A 23188-nucleotide genomic window follows, 5' to 3' on the forward strand; every position below is an offset into this window, starting at 1 on the left:
CGAGAGCGTGTAGGAGCATGCGCTGTGGCTCTGGGTGATTCAGCACCAGGGAAGGGCCTCGGTCGGGCAGGTTGCGGAGTTCACCATAGCAACGCGGGGGAAGCAGCCGCCTTGAGGGGTCTAAGGGTCTTTGCGAGGTTGCATGGTAGTGATTTCTGAGAGAAGTAGTTATGAAAGAATAAAAACTCCAAAATACAGATTCTGAAGATTATTTTTTTTAAAAAAAAAGGGGAGTCGCGTGATTCTTACAATCTTTTCGACATACACGATTCTCAGTACCACCAACCAACCTCGAGAGATGCAGCTGCTAATGATAACAGCAAGAATATGCACACTGTGCAGGTTTTGCTCAAAAACCTGCTTGAGGTAGCAGTAGGAAGCACATCAGACGTAGCAGTGGCATCATTGCGCCTGCAAAACAACTGACTCCAGTGTGGTGGAAAAGACTTCTTTGAGGAGTCTCCACGTGCCACCCATTTCCCACATTCGTGTTCGTTTCGTGCTCAGTTGTGGGAAAGTGGGGTGCATTGGAGAGGATTGAAAGGTGGAGTTGTTCATTTCCTGCACTGATCACTCTGTTGAAATGGGGAGTAAGTGGGCAGTGCTGTAGGTGAAAAATGGGGCGTCAGCTGTTGCTAACGCCATTTGCTTTATTTTAGTGGGCCGGGTGTCATGTTTGTTTATCTTGGTAATGTGTTGGTTGTCCTCCCTGCATTTAGCTTTGTTTGTTTTATGACAGGGTTCTTATTTATTTGACTTTTTAATTAGTCCTTAATTTTTGTATATTGCCATTTTCCCTGCTGTGGGGTCGAAATATTAAATGAAGAACAGGTTATGAATAAAACGATGATGATGATAGCCTGTCACCTGCTGGCATGGTTTTCTTTACCAACTTGACTGTGTCTTTTCTTATTACTTAGTTCTGTATTAGTGAAAACATAAAAGAGTTAACGACATCTTGTACTTCCCGCAAGGAATGTTCACATTTGTCATTCTGGCACCAGAGACCATCGCCATACACTGACCTTCATTTCTGCTGATTGGGTCTGGTATCTTGGCATTCCTCAAGGATGTCTGCTCAAATGAAAAACTGCACAACTACAGAATCTCTTTATAGGAACACTTAAGTACAACTCATCATAATTGTTGGTTGGGGTTAGAGCTGGCTAGGAGGTTGTACTGAGATGGCTAACAAGACAAATTCATCCAGTTTTACTTACGATTTTGAATATTACATGGATTATTTAGATCTACTTCCAGTTGATGCAAGAAAGCTGAAGGCAAACAGATGTAAGTATTGCATTATGTGAACAACTAAAGCAAAAACAACAAAAAAGAAAACATCCTTTGAAAAGTTTAATGTTTTTGTAAACACACTTTCTGCATGTAAATTGCTTATTTAGATTGGGGTTTCTGACTACTGCATAGTAATTTGTTGACTACCGAATTCAGTACCAGTCTTGTGCAGGTTGACTACTAAGACAGTCCACCTACTTCATTGAAACTCTTTTCCAAGTATGTATACATTAAAATTGGATGGAATGTATATTTTTGTTTTCAAATGACTTAACTGCTGGAATACTTTAATATGTTTTGAACATTGTAGTAAATGACAGCTTCCCTCTTACTGTTACATTAAAACTGAGAATACAAGTCATGCACTTCAAATGCTATACTAATGAAAGCAATGTTTTGCTATTAATTTTTTTTAGTATTTGGAGTTTCAGGAGGGTGTCCTCACTTAAAGCACTACAGCCCCTATTCCTTGGGAAAAAAGCCTTCCTTGAGTGGACATAATATTGCTTAGTAATCTACAATAAATCTATAATAAATGCCTTAAGGATTTGTATGGTGTTATAAATACTGTATTTCTTTCCACAGATTCAATTGTCATAGCCCTTTGGATTGGGCTTGCTTCTTTTGTGGCATTTCTTTTCCTTATTTTGTTCTATATATCTCGGACTGGTTCTACACCCGGGAAGTAAGTACAATGCTTTGTGTTCTGTAGATGAAAGGAAATGTAAGGTCGTATGCCCTTATGAAAGACAGGACTTGGATGCAAAGCAAGCATCCTAGATTTATATCCTTAAGCATCTAATTAATGAACACCTGGGCTACGTTGCTTCTAAAATTCTAAAATACTGTATCATACATTCCCTGCTTCCATTAGGCTCACAATGTCCTGGTTTGGATGACTACTGTGTCACTTCATTGCTGCTTGTATTATTTCTGAATCAGGGAACTGGGGCTAACAAACCAGAATCATGATGACTTATTAGCTGACATTAAATGTTAGTTCCCCAGATCAGATGTAATACAAGCCAGAAATCACTGTCTGAATTGAGTGCATGTCTTGCCTGCTATAACCCATCTCACACTATTTCTCTGAGGGGGTCCAAATAGGAATTGCATGTTAGTGTTCCCAAAAATATCTTCCTACTGGCCCTGGTGTCTATGAAGCCCTAATTCTGCATGAATCTTTTAAAGAAGTAAAGTGAATGTAGAAAATCGATGTAGGGTGATGACTTGAATTTTTTTTTCTTGTCACCTATTCAGTTTGTTTTTGAGTCAACCAACCATTCTAACTGTGAGTCAGGTGTTTTGGTTTTAGTAGGCAGGCATCTTAAAACATAATACATCAAAAGCCTTGAAAATCAGCTTTCAAAACTTCTGAAAAAAATAGCAGTAAATATTTATTCAAAATCCAGCTTAAAAGTACACCGTATCTTTCGTGATACATAATTACAAATAAGTTATGAGTTCCAAAATAGTTCTCTTTATGGCAGCCTCCCCCCCATCAAGATCTGAAAGCATGACACACACTTTACATTTAAGATTGAAAGACAGGGTGATGAATTAAGAATGGGTAAATGTCTTTGCAGAGAGAAGCTATAGCTTCTTCAGGTTCCCGTGTTCTTTGATCATCATTCTTTTGTTTACCATTTGCTGTTCCATGTATCAGTTTAACATGGGTTATAAATGTGTCTGGTTGCTTTGCTCCCAGCCAAAGATCTCCAATGTAAACAGAAGTGAGGAATATGCTTGCCCCTAGGAAATAGGAAAATAATTGTCACAATCAAGATCTTTTCTTAAAAGTTGATCTATATTCATCATTTACTCTGCTTATTTTAAATGGCAGAGTTTCCAATACATTTTTTTAAATGGAACATTTGATACTTCATTAAGCGAACATGGGTTACTGATGTTAAACAACACTTTATCCCTTAGAATATCCCTTACCATACTCAGGCTTATTCAATTTCTGAATCGATTTTAATGTCACCAGAATATCCTACTCTACATTACTAGTTAATCTCTTAGTATCTTCTGGAATTACCATATTATAGCAAAAGGCAAAATTTCAATAAGTTTTATGGGGGAGAAAGATTATATGCTTAGTTTCTCCTCAACTTCCTTGCTGAAAATAACATTACCTTTCTTCGTTCTTTCTTCCTCTGTTACTGCCGAGAGGCAGAACCTTTCCACAGTCTCATGAAAAGCATTTTTGGTCAGGTTCTGGGAATCTAGTAGGTGCAGCATGATTCCATTAAGCAAGGAGAGATCACTCAGTTCCATGGCCTTCTCTTCACAGGCATTGTAGACAGTACTGTAAAGCTTAAATATACCACTTTTGAGAGTTGAATCTTTAAGAATCTCATCAACCACAGTGCTGTTTTGCAAAGCACTCTTTTCAAACCACTTGAAAGTCAAAAGTACATTTTGCACGTTGAAGCTGCTGTCGAGAAGAGACTTCACTAGCCATCTGAATACTAAGTAAGCAATCTTACACGTAAGGCCAGGACTGTCATCTCCACTGTGCTCTTTTGAATGCTTTGCTGGCATATCCAGGAATACAGGTTCCCAGTGGAAAAGCACAGATCTCAGGACAGATCTGCATTCCTCTAAATATTTCTCCCCCCGCTCAGATGCTGTTTCTGGCTCTGTTTCAATTTCATTCTTCTTCCGAACAAGTCGGGATGATGTTCGAAATGGTGCTTGTGCTTTGTTTTTGTCTTTAATGTTTTCTGTAGTAGAAGAAAACAAGCAAAATACTTACAGTAATTTAAAGAAAAATGAGAAAATTTGAACTTTCTGAAAAGTATTTGTTGGTCTTATTGTGAAAAATGTTTCTCAGTGGGCACTTGGATGTCTCCAAGTTGCAGCAAGCAGATATCTTCACATTGGTACAGGAGAGGTTTCAAAAGGTGTAAACTGATTTTTTCACGACTCTGCACAACCATCATCTTGCACCTGTCTTAACCTCTCCTGCACTGCTGCGAAGACATATTCACACCTAAGGGAGAATGGTAATAAATTAATCAATTCAGTATTTATTTAAAAGCGAGACAGAAGGACAGATAGAACCGCTTGCTGAATTATGCTTTTAAAGTTGGAAAGTAACAGGTTAAAAGTTCAACCAAATCCCAACAAAACAAATAGCTCAGTTGCAGGAAGCCCAGACTGAACATTTATCTTGAGATTATCATCACTCCATAGATTTTGCATGAATGCTGCCAAAAATAATTTCTCTAAACAAACATTATTATAAGCCCTCTCTTTTAAATCTACATTAACAAAAGCAATTTCCCACTATCTTAAAAATGAGAACTCTTTCTTTTATTTACCCATCTCAGTGGTGTTTTATGTGTGGGATCACACAAACTAAAATGGTTTCTGCTTCCACACAGGTCTCTGCTCCTTAATTATCCACCCCTACAAAGGCTCAGGAAAGGGAAAAGTGTTTGGGTAAGGCCTTGACTGTCCTAAGCAGATCCTGGCAAACTGACATGATGAAAGTCACTTACACTCAGAGCTTCATTTTATATAAAGAGCATATGGTGATGTTCTATGAAGTTTACCACTAGACAAAAAAAACCAAGGGAGATATGAAATCCTTTTTCTTGGATCATGTCTGATGTTATTAATGAAGTACACATATATTTTAATGATTTCTACTCCCTTTTCAAACTTCCTGAGGAAGCCTGCCTGGGGCCAACAATAATATCTTTTTAGTGTGTGGTTAAGGGCTTCCTCTTCTTCCATGCATTTGATGAAATATGATGAGCTGGCTGTTGCGTTCAGTACTTTCAGAATTCAGCAGAAAATAGCTGACCTTATTTAAAACACATGATATATTTAGAACTTACTAAGCAATTCTTTTATTTGGTACTGTTGAGCAAATATCTGAAGAACATCTTGAAGTTCCACGTCTTTGCCAATTATGCTCCACTTGTGCAAGAGCAGCAGAACATCTTTGTTTGAAAGGACATGCTCATTCACAGTGAATCTTCCCATTTGTCTGAAGGCCTCAAAAACCACAACGCGGTATTCCAATACAGAACTCAACGTGCTGAAAAACTGAATCAATATGGCAGAATCCAAGTTGGTCCTATTTGGCAGGAGATGGAGAAAACAAAGGTTACAATGCTCAACCCAAATGGTAACTAAACTCAAAATTTGCTTTTGTTTGGAAACAAGTGACGGTTTATTTAATTTTTGTCTAACACAAAATAAGAGTCTGAGGCAGATAAGATTGCAGCAAAAAGACAGCAGGGAAACATGAAGGCTACTGATTTGAGTTATCGTTTGTTATCAGGTTGCATAATTTGCTCTGGCTTGCATGCAATATTAAACTGTAGTTTAAATAAACTATGGTTTAGTATACATGAGCGCTTCTTTTCTCTTCCACTGTTACTATGCCCTGCAGGGGAGGATACAAGACAGAGCCTGGCTTGTCATGATGTGCAAACCTGGGAGGAAACAAACCTCAAGGCTGGGTACACAGTTCACATCAAGCCAGACTCTGGCTTGTTTCCTCTCCCATACCGTACAGTCAGGAGTGAGATAGGAGCAACGTGCTTACGGGCATTAAACCATAGCTTATTTTAAATGATGCTTTAATGTCACACATGAACCAAGCCATAGTAGGAATAACACTTCCAAACAACAATACATGTGCTGGTTGGGTTCAAATAGCCAATTCATTTTCACAGGTTTTGAATCTATTTCTTCCTTCCAAGCATACATACACTTTTAGGCAGGGCTACTCAAGTGCTTGATGTACATAGCTTTTAGGGTATGTTTTTCCTGAAAATGCTGGTACACAGTAAACAGAAATAAAAAGCTAAATTTGTAGTGAACTCAAGTAGTGAGTGCATTCTAGTGAACTCAAGTAGCAAAAATTACACAGTATAAGGGTTAGGTCAAATGGAAAACTGGTAATTGAAAAGAGACAAAATCAGGCATAACATCTTGTTAGGGGTGAAAATGACTCTAAGGGTCAAGAACTGCCAAAATTCACTGATAACTAAGGCTCTGAAGAATTGCAGTGGCTGAAAAATACCATATGCAATAGTTTTGAGAAGGCTTAGACTACTGAATGCTAAGCAGACTTCAGCAGTGCTTCTCCATGGCCCCCGCTAACAGCCTTGATTACAATTTAGAAAGGTGAGAAAGATATTCTGGAAAATAAATAAAAGCACAATGTATTGAAGACAGGCTCCCACTGAGCAGAAATGACGAGTGGACCACTTAGACATTAGCAAGTACCAACCAATGCATTTCAGATCTCTGCAGAAAAGCTAATCTTTAGAAAAATGATTGTTGCCATTTACAATGAAAAATCAAAGGTGAATTTTGAGATATTACAAAAACTCAAGGCTCAATGAAATTTAATTCCAGATACATTAAACAGAAGGAAATACATACCGAATGTGTTTAAGAAGCATTAATAAAATGTGAAGAAATTCACTGACAAGCTGGAGAGGAAGGAATCTCTGATTCTCTAGTAGCTCCTTCGTATCAGGTGTTCCAAGTGACTTTTGTTTATCTCCTAAATTGGTTACCCAAAGAGTATGGACTAAAGAGATCACACTGCTTAGCATCTTGGATTCCAGAAACCTAGAATGAAGGAAGGAAGGAAGGAAGGAAGGAAGGGAGGGAGGGAGGGAGGGAGGAAAAAAATAAGTTAAAATAAAAAAAAATGTTCCATGTTTATTTTATAGCAAACCAGATTACAATAGTGCACCAAAATAGCATTTAAAAAATAATATTTCTCAACCATTATCCACCAGTCCCATGAGCTGGGTACACAAAATGTTACCTTTAATATTGTCTTTCACCTGAGGGGAAAAAATTAAATGGAAGGGAAAAATCCAACACTGAATCCAGAGTGTACGTTCCTGTATATGATGTATATTTAAAAGAGTCACTGTAGGATCTAAACCTTGAGTAGACTTTGAACATTCATTTAGGTAATTCACATTTCCCACATCAAACACTACAGTGTGTGTGTGTGTACTGAGAAATTGTGTGAAAACAGAAACTTAGTTCAACAGTTTTTTGGCTGCAAGCCATTTCTTTTAATTCATACCAGTTTAATATGGGACCTAAGCTGAAGAGTGCTGAAGTTGTTAAAAGCAAAGCACAGTAGCAGCAACCATGGGCAGAACAACCCAGTGTCATTTTCCCACTAACAGCATAACAATCCTCAGAACCTCTTCATTAGTCCCTGGACAATTTAAGTTGAGTTTCAAGAACAGGAGATTCAGCTTTTAAATAAAACATTGCTAAAGCCAGTTTTCTGACTATTATTCAGTTACATTACATTTCAGAAACATATTTAGAGGCCAAGTTTTCTTCAACAAACAAGGACGACAGAGTATTAATAAAATGTTTCCCCCAGAGAAGCAATAGAACACTCTGTTAAATTCCAGTTAATGAACTCAAGTCTTTGCAGGCACATGGAGTACAGCTTCAGACTACATGGCAACTATAGTTAATAATCCTTAACTAAGTTGATAATTATATGTACAGGCTAACACTTTAACAGAATCAAAGTTTTTAAAGTATCTCTAAGTAAAAGGATTTAAAGGGCTTAAGCTGTTTGCACGTTTACTCAAAAGTAAGTCTGTTCTTAGGATAGCTGCCTTAGTGGCATACCATGACCTCTACGAGCAAAAAATGCTTGTCCTAATTTCTTGCTCTCTCGCATATGCACATTTAAAAAGGTGAAAGAAAGAAATTATTTAGCAATCAATCATGAATACTCTTCTATGCACCTTTTATCTAGTACAGATATTATCCAAGTTAATAGGCTGTGATCTCTTATTAGCTGATAGGCAGCTTTGGTGATGTATGCAGCATTCTGAAGTATTTCCAGAATCTGATGCTGAAAGACAAAAAAATATATATTATTATTTATGGTAGTTATATAAGATGTCCTTAATAACTTTCACAGCTGCAATTTTAAGCCTTTGGGAATGAAACAAGGGGAAAACAACTAGATCTAATTATCTGCAAACACAATAAGAGTTCTGTGGCACCTTCGAGATCAACAGTCTTTTGGAGCGAATATATCAAAGATGGCGTCACTATGGATATTATCTTATTATTACCTGGATATTATCTTGAGTGTGGGCAGAATCTACAGTATCCATCTGAACATTGTCTTCAATATCTCGCCTTAAAATGCATGCAAAATGGTACCATGACTCTTCCCGAATGCAGACAGACATTCTAAGGGTACTTGGTGACGTATATCTTGCTTCCATGTGTTAATATAAAAAGTACCCCAATATTTTTGGTTCTAGTGTTTTCAACAATTTTACAATACTTTCCCCTCCCTTTTTAGCACACTCCTTGGTCTTAGGAGACAGCTTGTTATTTTCAAATTTTGTCTCAAGCTTTCTATTCATACATAATGACTAAGTTTTATAAAACCTTACTAGTAAATATTGGGGTGAGGTGGGGGAGAGAAACAGTAATGAGATATAAATTAACATACAGGCAGTGACTGATTGATGCACAATCACACATGCACACCAAACCCAGAAGTGACCTGAAAACCTCACTAAAAGGTTGGAACGAGGGAGGAAATGCTTTATGCAGGTCTCACAGACAAGCGTGGGAGTCTGGAATGTAACCCCTGCACAAAACAAGGATTGCTTGTATCTTCATAAATTACGAGTAATTCTATGCACATTCACTCAGAAGTCAGTATTGTGTCCAAGCTTATTCTCAAGTAAGCAAGCATGGATCGCAGCCTTAGAATATTATTACTACAGACTATGTTGAGATCTAAAGATACCCACAGATGTTAAAATTCTTGACACATTAAAGACTTAACTGGATGTTTTTCTTTTAATATATGACTGAATGAGATTAGTTCTCAGAGAAAAAGTCTTCAATGTTTTCTTTTTGCTTTAAGTTAAAAGCTTTTAGGAGTATCTGTATGTGTTTCAGTTGCATTTTACCTGGGAGGATTCATCACACAGTGGACTATGGAAGAAAGACAGAATGACATGGAAAATTCTCTGATAATCATATAATTCATAGCAGTGTTTGTCTTTGAGTCCTTCCCCAATAATTGCAAGAATCCATTCACGCTCCATTTTGTGCTGGAAAATAAAGAGGGAGCATAAATTACTATTGTAACTTTTCCACTCTATTTCCACTCTATAGGAATGTCTCCAACAGACTGGATAAAAATGAAGAAAGAAGGGGAAAAAACCACATGATGCTGCAAACAGACACACAAAAACCTAAATTCCAGATATGCCAGTAATTTGTGATGTTGCTAAATATAATACACATTTCTTATTTTAAACGGCTTAAACAATTTTTATCATTTTTCTGCATTCAGAATGTGCCTTCTTATACAGTCACAAGAAGTCACATACTGAATGTAGGAAAAAAGATGCTCCACTTGCCTGTCTGTATCTTATCGCAAACACACAGATAACCAGCTTCACCATTTTTTCTTGTGAATGTAACATCCCATGCCTGCCGTGGTTTGGTTTAGTTTTTATGTGTTTTGTTTGCTGTATTTTGTTATTTGGGTTATATGGATAACATTTAATAAAAATACTTTTTAAAAAAAAAATGCAAATATGGAATTTGGAATGTGTTTCAAAAATGTGAATGGCAGAAGGAAAAAATAAAGAGGCCATGCGTGAACAGAATTGCATAACAGGAAGAGGTGGCTGCCACATGGACACTAATCTCAGTGTCTGAACAATGACTCTGTTACCATGCTCAGAGTTTAGAAATGAAGATCCTGGGTGCTGCAAGCAACTATAAAGACTATTTACATAGTGATTTGGTTGCAACTGACAGGAAAAGAAAATTACTTGACAGGTACCAGATTTTTGTGTACAGAGAACAGAAAGCAAACAATTGTGCTATTCATGAATGACAGTTTAAACTACACAGATTTCTATTACCTCTGGATCAAAACTGTAGAAAAGCTGAAAAAATCCAGGCACCTTCTTCAAATCCAAATACTGATGAGACAGAAGGAACTTGTTCAGCTTTGTGTACATGTGCTCCTCTGGGAAGAAAACAGAATGGTTACTGTAGCATGAAAAACACCCTTATCATTTCCATTATTAAACTCTAGAAAATTTCTATGCTCATCTTAAAAATCTCTCATTTTACAGCATGACAAGTCCGACACACACATTTCATGATCACAGGGATATCTAAAATGGAAGTAACAATTTGACTAAAAGCCATTGTTTTTCATTCTGAAACAAAACAAACCAAAATTTAACAGACACAAAATGGTTATCTTATGAATTAAGAAAGATTAGAGAGCAGGTGTAACTTGTTCTAGAATACCTGGCTTTAGCATTTGGTGGGCTACTCTTGAAACATACAGTGCCAAAGGGAAAGTAAATCTGAGATTTGGTTGTCTGATTCCATTCTGCACAACATCCATAAGGTAAACCAACTGAAGCACAAGACAAAAAGAGAAAAATAATTAGGAAATTGGTTATATAATCCTATTCAGTAACTGCTCAATTGTACACACAGTCCTCATATGACAACACAGTATGATTTTCATCAGGAACTCCAGAAAGTATATGTTAATCATAGTACAGAAATTATACTCAATTGAATTAGAATACCTATCCTAATATAACTGAATGGAAGTGATGAGGAAATGATTACTAATACAAATGAATGAGAAATATTAAGCTCTGTATTTCACTCGTGGGTTGAGTCCTATACATAATTTGGAAATCTGGGAGGTGGGCAAGGAAGTTACATAGTACCCTGAAAATCAGAAGCCTATTGACATCTTTGGCAGTTAGCAATACAGTTATCCTAGGAGATGCTTTCAGAGCAAGTTTAGTCTTAGGCATGTTTTCAAACCACTGCATACTTTAGGAAAGCTAAAGTTAACGCCTTACCTGCTTCTGTTCTCTAAACCGAGCCCCTTCCAGGTGAGAGCGGAAAGAGCTCAGGACATAGTATGCTGCCGCTCGCATGTTACTGTCATAGCTGCTAAGGGCTGCTACTGCCAGACCCAAGGCATTGACGTCAACAAACTTATGATATGCTACAACACATTCTACATAGGAAAAAAGGAAGGGGAAGGAATGTTTTAAAATGTAAAAAGGAAACTCTCAAAATCTTTTACAAGGTAATTTTTTAAAGGAAGACTAAATTATAGGTATGCACATTAAATCATAGCAATTTCTAGAAGAAGAGTGAATGAATGCCTGATTAGAAAATTGTCCTCTCCTATTCTTCTGCAACAAAGAATTCAAGATAGAATCTCTCTGAACTGCCTCTGCTTAAGCAAATAAAGACACAAACCCTCTTGCACCTGAGTTCCTAAGGAGCCTTCCATTCTGGCACCACCCAAACCATATCTCTTTGTAGCCCTCCTTCCCCTACACCGAGGTGCACATACAGGGTCAATTAAAACAGATCTAATTACTCTTTACCATGCTTTTGTTTGTACCATGTGGTGTTTGATACAGCTTGGTAATAAGGATCTCTATTTCTGTTTCATCAGTGCATGTATATTTGTGGAGCAGTGATTCTACTTCAAGCTAGTGATTGAGAGTTTGGAACTAGAAGGCAGAGCAATTACAGCTGAATCTTTTCCCCATGAGCCACCCCTCTTCCCTTACTAAAAGAGAGATTCTGTCAACAAGGAATCTTGTTCTGTATTTTTGGGGCTAGCCCTAAATTTATGGAGTGAAGATTAATCTGGAAATAGGAGTATAGGTCACGGAAGGAAACAGCAATGCTGGACCCGGCCTTGGCAAAATGAAACTTGACAGCAAGTTTAATTTATGTTGGACATACAGTTTTGTTTACAAAACCTTGGAAAAATCAAGGGGAAACGGCTGCTGAGATAATGATCAGTTCTAGAGGTGTCTTTTTTCCCTTTTGTATTTCATTTGGGGCTTTTACGCCCAGTGAGAAGCAATTATGGAACATTTATTCACAGGAGACTGTTATAAACACATGTAGGAAGCAAAAAATATAACAAAGACCCTTTCGGCCACCTGCTGTCATGGCCCAGCATGTTTGGGGTTGTTCCACAGAGCATGTTCAGAATGAACGGCTGTCAAAAGATTCCATGGAGACAGCAGGTTCTTAAAAGATTATTTGAAGGATAAAAAGAAGGAGTGTGTGATGCAGTAAGTGGGAGAAAGCCTCAGGGAACTGAGGCAGCAAGAGAGGCAAAGAGGAACCAAAGCAAGATCTGCAGCTTGGATGGTGTTAGTGAGAAAGACAAAAATGATACAGGAATCATAATGGGGAAAATATCTGGTTTTGACTGTAGTGGGGTGGGCAGTCTTTAGCTGGATGCTCCCATGTCCTAAGCCGGGCATGGCCAAACATGGTCCTCCAGCTGTTTTGGGACTACAACTCCCATCATCCCTAGCTAACAGGACCAGTGGTCAGGGATGATGGGAATTGTAGTCCTCAAATAGCTGGAGGGCCAAGTTTGGCCATGCCTGTGACCTAAGCAAATGCTTTCACACATTCACAGAGTGCCCTGCTGCCACTGACCGGAAAAGATTTTCTTTCTGTGGTAACGCAAAGTCTGCAAGCTAAGAGAAGCTATGGCAATGAAGGCACAAGGAAAAGGAAACAAGAGTCGGTGGACAGATGAGGTAACTAATCATCCACAAAAACAGAGAATCAAAGCAAGCAGTGCTTTTCAAAACAATATTTTTTCTGGTGGTGGGGAGAGCTTCCCAGCCACTTGAATTCTCCCCGCTCCACCCAGATTTCACATAATCAATCCAGCAGCAACCAATATTCCTCATAGCACTGACAAATCTAATCATTCCAAACTCCTGCAAAACAACATAACAAAATACAGGACAGGAGATGCTGTGGGGGAAAACACACACACACACCCCTTCACTATTAAAAAGAAGCATTGAGTCTTTTTTTCAATTGTTGAGTGAAAAATTTTGGTTGGGAAAATGGAGACGGGTAAGTGGCAGGTACCAAGACGATGCATGCAAACCAAAAACGGTGACTGCCAAGTGCACTGGCGGCCCTTCCAAGCCTGCTCACGATGCAGAATCACAAAACTGTGTGTGCTACAGTGTCAGATGATGTTCTTCCTCCATCTCAAAACCCCTTCTTGTTTTCTTTAAAAAGTGTAATTAAAGCCTTTGGGGTCAATTTGATATCTGATGTCTGCTCTGAATGGAAGAGTAAATAGTTTAATGAGCAATTACATTATCAACTAGCCACCTGTTTCAGAAGATGCCATGACTCCTGGGCAAACGCAAACCAGATGCCATAATGCAAATGAGCTCCGGATTTTGAAGCATTTTATAAACAGATAAGACAGACATATAAAGCGTACTATGTTAGCTCAGCAGATGTGCATAAAGAGCTTGCGTCCAATTACACAGGCCTCAGACTAAACCATGAACACAAATAAAAAGCAAAGGAAACAGCAAGAAATATTCCATATGTTGGCCAACATATTTGTTAGAACCAACCAAAATGTTGTGTGCTTTGGGTTCTGTCAAAACTTTTGATTGGGCTGGAGGTTGTATAAAGCAAGGACAGGGGGAGGAAGAAAACTAACAAAATAACCAACAAAAAATGGTTCAGTGTAATAGCCTGCCTTGTCAATATAAAACCTGCCAGCTCTTTTAGTTGTGCTCTCTACCTTATTGTTTTGCTTAAGGCTGCAGAAAGATCTGGGTAACAGACTTTATAATCTCAAAAATGGAGATCAGCCACTGCCTTTTTTAAAAATCACATAAGCTTAGCTGCAACCTCAGACCTACATAGCAAATCTTTGATACAGTTTTCAAGCCGTAACTTTTGGGGGGGTCTGTATTTACAGTTTCACACTAAATGCTTCCCAAAACACAAGAAAACCATTTCTTATACCTGGTCGCAACAATTCACTGAAGAGATGAAGGAGAAAACAGGGGTCATAGAGATCCTGAAGAGCCACTTCGCTTTTGCTTTTGCTTAGAAGCATCTGTTCTTCCTAAATACAGGACATAAAATAATGTGTGACTGAATTTTAAGTGGCATGTTTTTTAGCTGCTGTGAAAGCCTTCTCATAACAGTCATCATATAAGCACTGCAGGGCATCCTAAAGCCGGGTGATAGCTGTGTTACTGCTTTGGGTTGTTGTTTTTACCTTTCCCTGACCTCAATGACTGCTGTGCAATAAGAAACTAAGATGGGCCTGCTAGATGTGGCCAGTGGTCCACCTTGTTCTCACAGTCACCAACCAGATACCGAGGGAAGCCTGCAAGTGGGGCTTGAGCACAACAGACCTCTCCCTTCCTGCAGTTTTCATCTACTGGTTTTCAGGAGCATGCTGGCTCCGACTGTGGAGGTAAGACCATAGCCTGCTAAAGGGTTAGAAGCCACTGATCCTATGCATGTCAATGCAGAAGTAAGCCCCACTGATTTCAGTTTCAAGGTAAGTGTGTCTAGGATCTGCAGCCTGACTGCTTCTCTCTTTTGCAAGAAAAACCTTTACGTTTCCTCATAGCTGCTACAATTTTGGCCAAAGGGTTTGGTGGTTAATTCCTAGATCATAATTAGCACCCAACTCTGGAACCTCACTGAACTGAAAGGATTGCAGTTTCGCAGCTTTCAAGTAGACTATGCAGTCGTTACATTAAAAAAAAAAAGAAAACAAAAGAGGAATAAGGCCCTTTAATATAAATCAACCAGATGCTATGACTGCCACTGTGAATACTAACAATGCCACTTTCAAGATAAATGACCTAAGACTAAAATGGTTCTACTGTACGTATGTTTTTAAAAGATTAAGGCACCTCTGTGGACAGGAGATGCCGATGCTGTGGGAAATGGAGAATGGTCCTCATCATCATTTCTCGGTCTAGCAGACACAGAATTTCTTCCATGCTTGGCTGCTGCCACAGGGACCTTCCCAGACTCTTGCATGTCTTATGGTGCTCCACAGCAGCTGGACCCCAAAGCAGGATTCTGGAATCATATTAAGATGCTACGTGTTTTCCAACTTTGTATATGAAGAGACGATAGCAATTACACAAAGCAATTTGACTTGTAAATGGTAGAACAATGTTTTCCTTTTCTCTTCACTTCTTTATTTATTACCAGAGAAACCAAAGCTAGGATGTGTTTCCTTGACAACCTTAGTTTTCCTTCCAAAGCACTTTGAAACAAAATTAAACTACGAAGGAACAGTCACTCTGCTGTGTTCCTTTTTAGCCATCTTGGCTCTTAGAGAAAGGCTGCAATACTGCCTCCTACACAATATCACAGTATCAGCAATAAACAACACAGTTGTTTTTGGTAGCCGCCACAATATCGCTCAATGAAAGAAAATCCTTTTTTCTATTAAAAAAAATATTAGAACTCATTTCTAAGTGTTCCACCACCGAAGAAGGTGGGATAAACCTCAGGAGGTGGGTGGGTTCACAGAGGAAAGAATAGATACCTTTTAAAATGAATGTACAGTGTGATGTGAACAGAGAGGCAGACTCTTGGAATAACCCATAAATGATTCAGGGTGAGTTGAAAGAATCTGTCAATGTTCAGATTCTAAAATGGATCAGGTGAGTCAACTTTGGAATTGCAGTCTATCAGATTCCATTCCCATCCCTACCACTAGTTTTAAGGAATATCTGTTCCTCTGCACAGGTTTAAACTCCACTCAAAATGCCCTTTGTGTATGCAAATACCTGAGGCACGTAATCCACAGGAAGGCAAACCTGACACACACTGTACACACTATCTACCCGATACACTGACCAACATGGCAGTCAACTAACCTGAAGTTTACAAGGCTTAGACCATTCTTTTCATACAATTTAAGCAGCTGCAATATCTTCTGGTCTAAAAATAATAAAGAGAAAAATTAGATAGATAGATAGATAGATAGCCAACCTTTGGGCACGTGCAGCTTTTGATTTCTGCAACACTGAGTAAGAACTTTAACCTTAATCAAGAGACATCATTGTGAACACAATACTTTGCAATGAAGGCAGTGCACATGTTCTGCTGCAAGTTATCATCTACAGGCACAGCAGATGACATATGAATGCCTGTGGATCATATTAAGAGCCACATACTGAAGTCTTTGTGGCATTCTGTTATACAAAACACACAACACCCTACTCAGTTTCCCTCAGGCTACTGCTCTGTACTTCCTTTAGCTAAGCCACAACCCTCAGACCAACCAGTCTCTGAACCTCCAAATACAGTTCCCTTGCAGCTACCACTCCTGCTACTTCTTGACCACTACCCCTGTCTCCTAAGACACTGTTTCTTTCTCTCCTTTTATCTTTGTTTAGTCCCATTTCAAATAGTTCCCTTTGGACAATGGGAACAAAAAGAGGATAGGAAAATTACTTCACTTAAACTCCTCAGAATGAATGCATGCACTTATTTCTTTGGTCATTTTCCCGAACCATCCGGGAACAGCAGGATTTGTCTGAGCTACTACATATGACACACATGATAGTTTGGCTGCTGCATTTTAAGAAGTCTCATTTTTTTTTAAAAAAAAGGTCATGCATCTCTTTCAACTGCAAATACACTTACCTGTAATGCTCAGTGTTGCACCGTAGGCTCCAAGCAACACAGCAAAATGGTTGCTCTCACAAACTGCAGGGCAGAGTTTCACTAGAGTCAGCAGGATGTCCACTAATGCCTCTAAAGCAAAAAGTGAAAATATTTTTCTCCCTCTTCCAAATGACTTAGCCTCTTGTCAAACAATTTGAAAATACTACGGTTGCTCCGGCGCTTCCTTGCAACAATGGTGCTGGTCACTCACACAGCTAGGATGTTCTCTGGGGCAAGACCTGCTGAGATGAATGGAGCACCATGAGAGCTTTCATGAAGCTCCCATTCATTTTAGCCACGCAGGAGAACTTCCCAGTGGACAGTGACTGTTGCCAACAAAATGGAAAACACATTATGATATAACTGTGAAATGTTCGTCACTTTCACATAGGGCTTTTTGTTTTTGAAGAAAATTAAGACCTTTTTCAATTCAGAAAACATGTGTTCCAATATGAAGGGAGCCTTGAAAAGTATTATTTTATCACCAGGAACGGACAGTGTGGTGGGGCAGCGCTGCCTTTCTGACACCAATGTCCCTGCCTCTTACCAAGACAAAGGTAAGGGGGAAGAACAAAGTTTAAAGGGAGCACCAGATTGGCTCTAATGGGGCACCCATGGAGCCCTGATCTCACTTCTGGTTTGCCCCCTCACTGTGTAGTCCAGGTAAGCGGCAGTTCTGCAGCACTGATCCACACGGATCCAGCTACTCAAGCTTCCCACACATTCATTCAAGTTTTGTGTGGAAATTAATTGGGCCATCCTTCCTTTCTCCTCCAATCCCCATCCAGTGTAACATGGGAACTTCTGCCCTTGTGCTAACTAATGGGTCTCAGGGTTAATTAAACAACTTTTGCATAGGGGTTTCCAGGGTTCCTTTTTGTAAGCTCTTAAATGATGCCGTGTAGCCCACATCCTTTCAATTTGCATTACTCCACCTATTCCTGCATCTAGGATAAATTCCACTATGTCACTTCCTAAGAAAAAGGGACAAAGCTGAGATTCTGGGGATTTCAACTAGAACTGTCAATACCCCAGTAAGACCAGGTAACCCAAAACAAGTGGGCTATTTTTTAGCATGCTTACTTACAAAACGGACAAAGCTGTATACAATACTGCAATAACTGTTTCAGAAATATATAGCCAAAGAGTAAAAAACAAAGTAAGAAATGCTAAGTTCAATGATAAATAAATGCAATCCAAATGCAAATGAATAGTAAGAAAAGGCACTGGAGCTGAAAAAATATACAGAAAAGGGACAACGCAATGATAATGGAGAAGAGTTAGTAATATGTTAAAAGGTAAATGCTAAAATAATTATGTTCTAGATACAGCAGCTCTGAAAACATCTAGGTGGGCAGGCAAGTGGAAGGATGAAAAACAACACGTGAAAGACACTTGGGTTATATATAGATACACAAGGAAACAAATGAGAAGGTGATACCTCTTTCATTAATGTTTGTGTCATCACCTTCTTGCGACCTCAGCATAGTTGACAAAAATAAGGAGTGCTGCGTGATCATCATATAAAGCACTGACAGCTTCACTAATCTCTGAGCAGCAGGGATTCCTTTCTGGTACAGCAAATTGATAGCTGCATTCAGAGTTTTCAGAAAGCCCTGGTCTTTATAACGATACCTACATGACAGAGATTTAAAGAGACGTTGAGATAAAAATCATGCACTCTGCCTGCAAAGTGAATGAAAGAAAGAATTATATCCCTGGAGTTGGTTTGGTCTGTCAACCAGTTTGCCACACTGTTTTAAAAGTACTGTATATGATATCAATTGGTAAACATCTATTCACAGAAGCAAAACTACTGCCTAGTGAGCCATAAGCAACCCTAAGCTCAGTGTTGTATGTCATTGCAGCAGCAAAAAATACTCTTATAAACCTAAACATGCTTACTTGAGTCCCATCTTCACAAAACTGTGCCAGTCTTCTGGAGCCACCTCAGTTACTGAGTTCTAGGTAGGTAGGAAACAGCAAAACAACACTTAAAACATAAGACAGTGGGGATGTGGTGGTGCAGGGATAACGCTTCGTGGGAATGCAAATTGCAACATTAGAAAACACAAGGGGGAAAAGCAGCAAAAATCCCCAGAATTAAAAACAATACAGTATCTAGCACAGCACATTACAATGGCTACAACAGGCTGAAAAATCATTAAGCTGCCTGTGAAGGCCATCAGCAATTTTCAGGTGGTCCGTGGGAGGTGGGGAACCACTGAACTAAAATCATAAACCAAAATACTAGCATGAGGAGCCAAGACCACAAAAAATGTCCAGGCAGCAGTCAGAATTAAAACATCAAAATACAGCCGAGAGGAAATGCTCAGCCAAAAGCAGTCTTGATGCAGCATGTTTAGCAATGTGTTCCATAGGGGGAGTTCCCTGCAGAAGGGGCCCTGGTCACTGCCAAGCATTCTTCATGGGATCTGGAGGAAGGGCTCAGATGATGATTCGTGTGTGGAGGGAGGGTCATATGGAATAAACTATGCAGATCCTAAGCTGCTTATGCCTTTAAAAGATAAACAGAACACCTTAAATTGAGCCCAGAAGGAAACCTGCCATCAATCAGATCACACAAAACGGGCATGATAAAGCCAAAGTGCCTAGCTGAATCTTGCCCTGGCTGACATTTGTGAACACTTTTCATTGGTGGTCCCATGCAGATCATGTTGCAGTAATCTAGCCTGCAAGTCATTGGACTATGGGTGTCTGTGGCAAGGTTTGGTTTTGTCAGGAGGGTCACAGCTGAAGCTGGAAAAAGGTAGAGAAAGTAGGTAGAGCAAAGAATAATTTTCTAAAGAAATTTGCACTTTCATGTGCAACAGCCTGTGCATAAGCACCCTCTAGTGGTCACATTACTCCCCTGTGGTTGTTGCTTGATACACCTCCACCCTGCTTAGAATAATGTCCAACAACTTGGGGGGGGGGGAATCCCCTAATTCTCACCAGTTGTTTCTCTAGCCTCAACAGCACGGCACTCTCAATTTCCGAGCGGGCTTCTTGTTCTCTGTTACTGCTGTACGTGAGGATCAACCACTTCATGCAGGCAACTAGCAGGCGTTTCCTCCATGAATGCAACTTCTCTGCAGAGCTCTCCAGGGCTCTGGATATAGCGTCAGCAATCACCCAGCTAGAGAGGTTTGAAAAGAGTAATGAAATGGTAGCTTTTGTGTTCATGTCAACTACTGCCCCCCAACCTTAAGCTTGAATTGCTGGGAAATGGAGCGTTTATTAGTTGCTTTCTAGACCTGGAAGGTCTGCTGAATCAGGATAGGATGTAAGTAGTGCCCTGAGTTCTCAGAGAGCCAAGAGGATAGTCCCCCTATTGAAAATACACAGCCACTGATTGGTCTATACTAGTGACTTCTTAGGCATTACGGAGGGTTGCAGAAGTCTTATGCATGTTTTGCTAGACTGTTAAACACAATGGGATGGAATACTGAGTCATCATGACCACCACATATGGTTTCTCTCTTTGTGATAAAATGTCCATCGCTATCCTGATGCAAAAGAAGCTTCGTTTCTTTGGCCCAGTTTACACAAAATGCCAAACTTAGTTTGATGGTACATGGATGAGCCTTTTGCTTCCTCCTCTCCCCTCCCTTGGTTTCCTCCTTCAGTTCAGATTCAGTTTGTCATAACATCTGAATCAGGCAAACAATGGCTTGCACAAACCCCTACTTTGCCTAAAAATCAGGATTGCAAAACAGGTCGAAAACACGGTTTGCAAACCTTGTTTGCAAGCAAATGACAATATCAGCACATTTCAGATCTAATGGTGAACTATGGATTAATGCTGAAGAAATGATCCAGAGAACTGGCAACTGGCTGATCATGGCAGGGGATGATGGCAGAGTGTATGGGCAGAGTTCGTTCAAATAGCGTCAAACAGGTTTGGTGTCATACTTGAAGCAACTCTTTCTCTTCTGATAAGGGACACAGTTCAATGTTTAGAAAAGAAAAATGCAACAAGCATTCTGATCTAGCCAAACTGCAGTAGTGAAGCTTACTACATTTTTATTAAAGTTTATCACATTTTTATTTTATCTTGTGTAAGTTTCTAAAGCGTAGCAGTCATCACATTCGCCCAACATTTTTATCTTATCTTATTATTAAATTTTACCATATTTCATTAATTCTGATTATTAACATTGAACATACCCCCCCCCCCAACATTGATGTTCTGTCTGGTATTTTCCTCCACTGATGGGACTCAGCAAAAGATGATATACTTTAGATGATTTCTATCTATTTGAAGTTTTAAAATACTACCTCACATTGACAGCAGGTACCTGAGAATGGAGGGCATGTGCTTGTGTTTATTGTAATCGACTGGTCAATATGGAGAACTGGAACTAATAAGCAGAAAATAAGTAGACTTACTGTTCATGATTTCCTGCCGTCTCAAGAGATAAAAGTAATTTCTCTGTTAAATTAGCGAATGGCTCGGTTTCTGGAGGCGGCAGTAACTTGGAAAGAACTTGACAGTGCTCAGCGAACGGCTGTGATGAACCACTATTCAGAAGAATGCCCAGCAGTTGTGGCCACAAAGTTTCTCTCAAGATGGACATAACAGCTGAAGAGACTGTAGGAAAGGACAACGCAACAGTCACAAAGGTGGATCCGTCAGCATTTCACAGGCCCACACTGTAATGCATATACCAGAGGCCACTGAACAGTCTCAAGTCCTTGGAATGAGATACTAGAACTACTGGCCTAAAGATAAATCACAGACTCTCATATCTTGGAAAGGCACAGCCAAACAATGTTTACACCAGGCTGCTCCAAAACTGGGTCCTGGTTAAGAGTTTCTCACATAATTTTGGTTACATAATTTTATAATATAGAACCATGGAAGCAAGCTGAGATCGGCAGAAGAACTTGTAAACAAAACTTACAGAATTTAAAGGTAGTTAATGCTTCTGGTCCATGGGGTCACGAAGAGTCGGACATGACTAAACGACTAAACAACAACAACAACAATGCTTCAGATGTTAATTTCCCCGCAACTTTATTACCAGGGAATTTGCCCACTTAACAAACAAGGTTTGAAGTTTTCAGTCTGAAAACCTCCAACCTCTTTACCACTGACATTTACAACTTTATTTTTCAAAATCATACTCTTCATCCAATGGCACAAAAAAGTTGCAAACCCTTTTTTAGAAAAGCTGATCAAGAGTGTTATGTAGGTTGACCATGGTTACCTTCTGACAGGTGGCTCAAAGTGTGCTGCTCTCGACAGTCCAAGTATGTATTGACAAGTGGCAGAAAGAGGTCCACATCTTTTCTCAGAAGCTTGCCAGTGCCCGACTTCAGACACCAAAGCTCAAACTGCAGCAAGTGAGTCCGACTGTACCGAATCAGCACAGCCACAATGGAAAGGGACGTTTTCGTTGAATGCTTAAGGCAGGAAAGCTGCACATCCACTCCAACTGCCTGGGCAAAGACAGGCTCCTTCTGTATCGCATGCAGAAAGACCTTTTCCAACTCTTCTGTGACTGCAGTGGACAAGAGAGTCCCCATCCCTTGAATGTGCTCTCTTGAGAGGAAGAGGTCTCCCTTCAGGGATCCCCTTTGGTAGCTGTCTGTGAGCAGCTGCACCAAAGTCTCTCCGTAAGTGCTCAAGCATGTTTCTTTTCCAGAAATGCTTTCGGCTGTCTGGGAGGCCAGCATCGCCTTGGGAAGCTGCAGCATAGCCAAAGTCACTTCCTTCAGTTGTTGGGTATCCATGTACAGTTGCAGTTCTTGCAGTGCCTCCACCTGCTGTGACCTTTTGGGATGTAACCTGCAGACATCTTTTCTCCCAGCATGCAGTTCTTCCAAGACAGTTTTAGTGACGGCTTCGAAATATCTAGAGAGCGTGTCTAGCTGGTTCCTGGCTTGCAACATTGGGCAGCCCACCTTCAGCAACTCAAGAATGCCACGGTTTAGGTGAGCAGCAAGCAGCTTCACTTTAACTGGGCTTAAACTATGGGGAGGGAGAGAACGTTGTTCTACAGCCAGGAACCAATTCTCCAGCGTAGGGTGTTTGAAGACCAAAGGAAGCACTTCTTCCAGTATCTGCAATGGAGATGGTTACAATTAAAGACACCACCCAACTGATTTAAGATCCCTGCTAAGCTGCCCAGAGACCCAGGACCTGTCAGAAGCAGGGGAAGCTCAGAATCCGTCATGTGACAGGCAATCAGGACTATGGCTGCTTAATATTCTATGGCCTTTTAAATGTGTTTGTGGGAGGGAGGTTATTGTTGTGTTTTTGTTCTAACTATTTATTTGTGCTTTTATCCTGTATTTTTATCTTGTGAACCACCCTGGTATATACATATTA

The 23188-nt window shown here is 39.7% G+C and overlaps 1 protein-coding gene and 1 long non-coding RNA gene across 3 annotated transcripts in view; one reads left to right on the plus strand and one right to left on the minus strand.

The window, feature by feature from the left end:
• Window positions 1-36: 36 nt before the first annotated feature.
• On the plus strand, window positions 37-9883 carry LOC310676629. Its single transcript, XR_014510647.1, has 4 exons — window positions 37-1290; window positions 1882-1981; window positions 5306-5440; window positions 9463-9883. It is a non-coding gene; the product is annotated as an uncharacterized lncRNA (long non-coding RNA).
• URB1 (URB1 ribosome biogenesis homolog) overlaps window positions 2669-23188 on the minus strand; it is a 46503-nt gene continuing 25983 nt past the window's right edge. For both annotated transcript variants that reach the window (XM_083438561.1, XM_083438562.1), the window contains 18 exons: window positions 22065-22920; window positions 21244-21445; window positions 19807-19990; window positions 18757-18815; window positions 18293-18486; window positions 16831-16941; window positions 16059-16122; window positions 15078-15249; window positions 14170-14272; window positions 11196-11356; window positions 10621-10732; window positions 10224-10330; window positions 9255-9398; window positions 8061-8170; window positions 6709-6900; window positions 5148-5389; window positions 3435-4025; window positions 2669-3048 (listed from right to left, as the gene is read on the minus strand). In XM_083438561.1, the coding sequence (XP_083294687.1) occupies window positions 2831-3048; window positions 3435-4025; window positions 5148-5389; window positions 6709-6900; window positions 8061-8170; window positions 9255-9398; window positions 10224-10330; window positions 10621-10732; window positions 11196-11356; window positions 14170-14272; window positions 15078-15249; window positions 16059-16122; window positions 16831-16941; window positions 18293-18486; window positions 18757-18815; window positions 19807-19990; window positions 21244-21445; window positions 22065-22920 (3822 nt within the window). In that variant the 3' untranslated portion in view covers window positions 2669-2830. The remainder of the gene's footprint in view (window positions 3049-3434; window positions 4026-5147; window positions 5390-6708; window positions 6901-8060; window positions 8171-9254; window positions 9399-10223; window positions 10331-10620; window positions 10733-11195; window positions 11357-14169; window positions 14273-15077; window positions 15250-16058; window positions 16123-16830; window positions 16942-18292; window positions 18487-18756; window positions 18816-19806; window positions 19991-21243; window positions 21446-22064; window positions 22921-23188) is intronic.

Source organism: Podarcis tiliguerta (genome assembly GCF_965153285.1).
Source record: "Podarcis tiliguerta genome assembly, chromosome: 4".
In the NCBI taxonomy this organism is placed as follows: domain Eukaryota; kingdom Metazoa; phylum Chordata; class Lepidosauria; order Squamata; family Lacertidae; genus Podarcis; species Podarcis tiliguerta.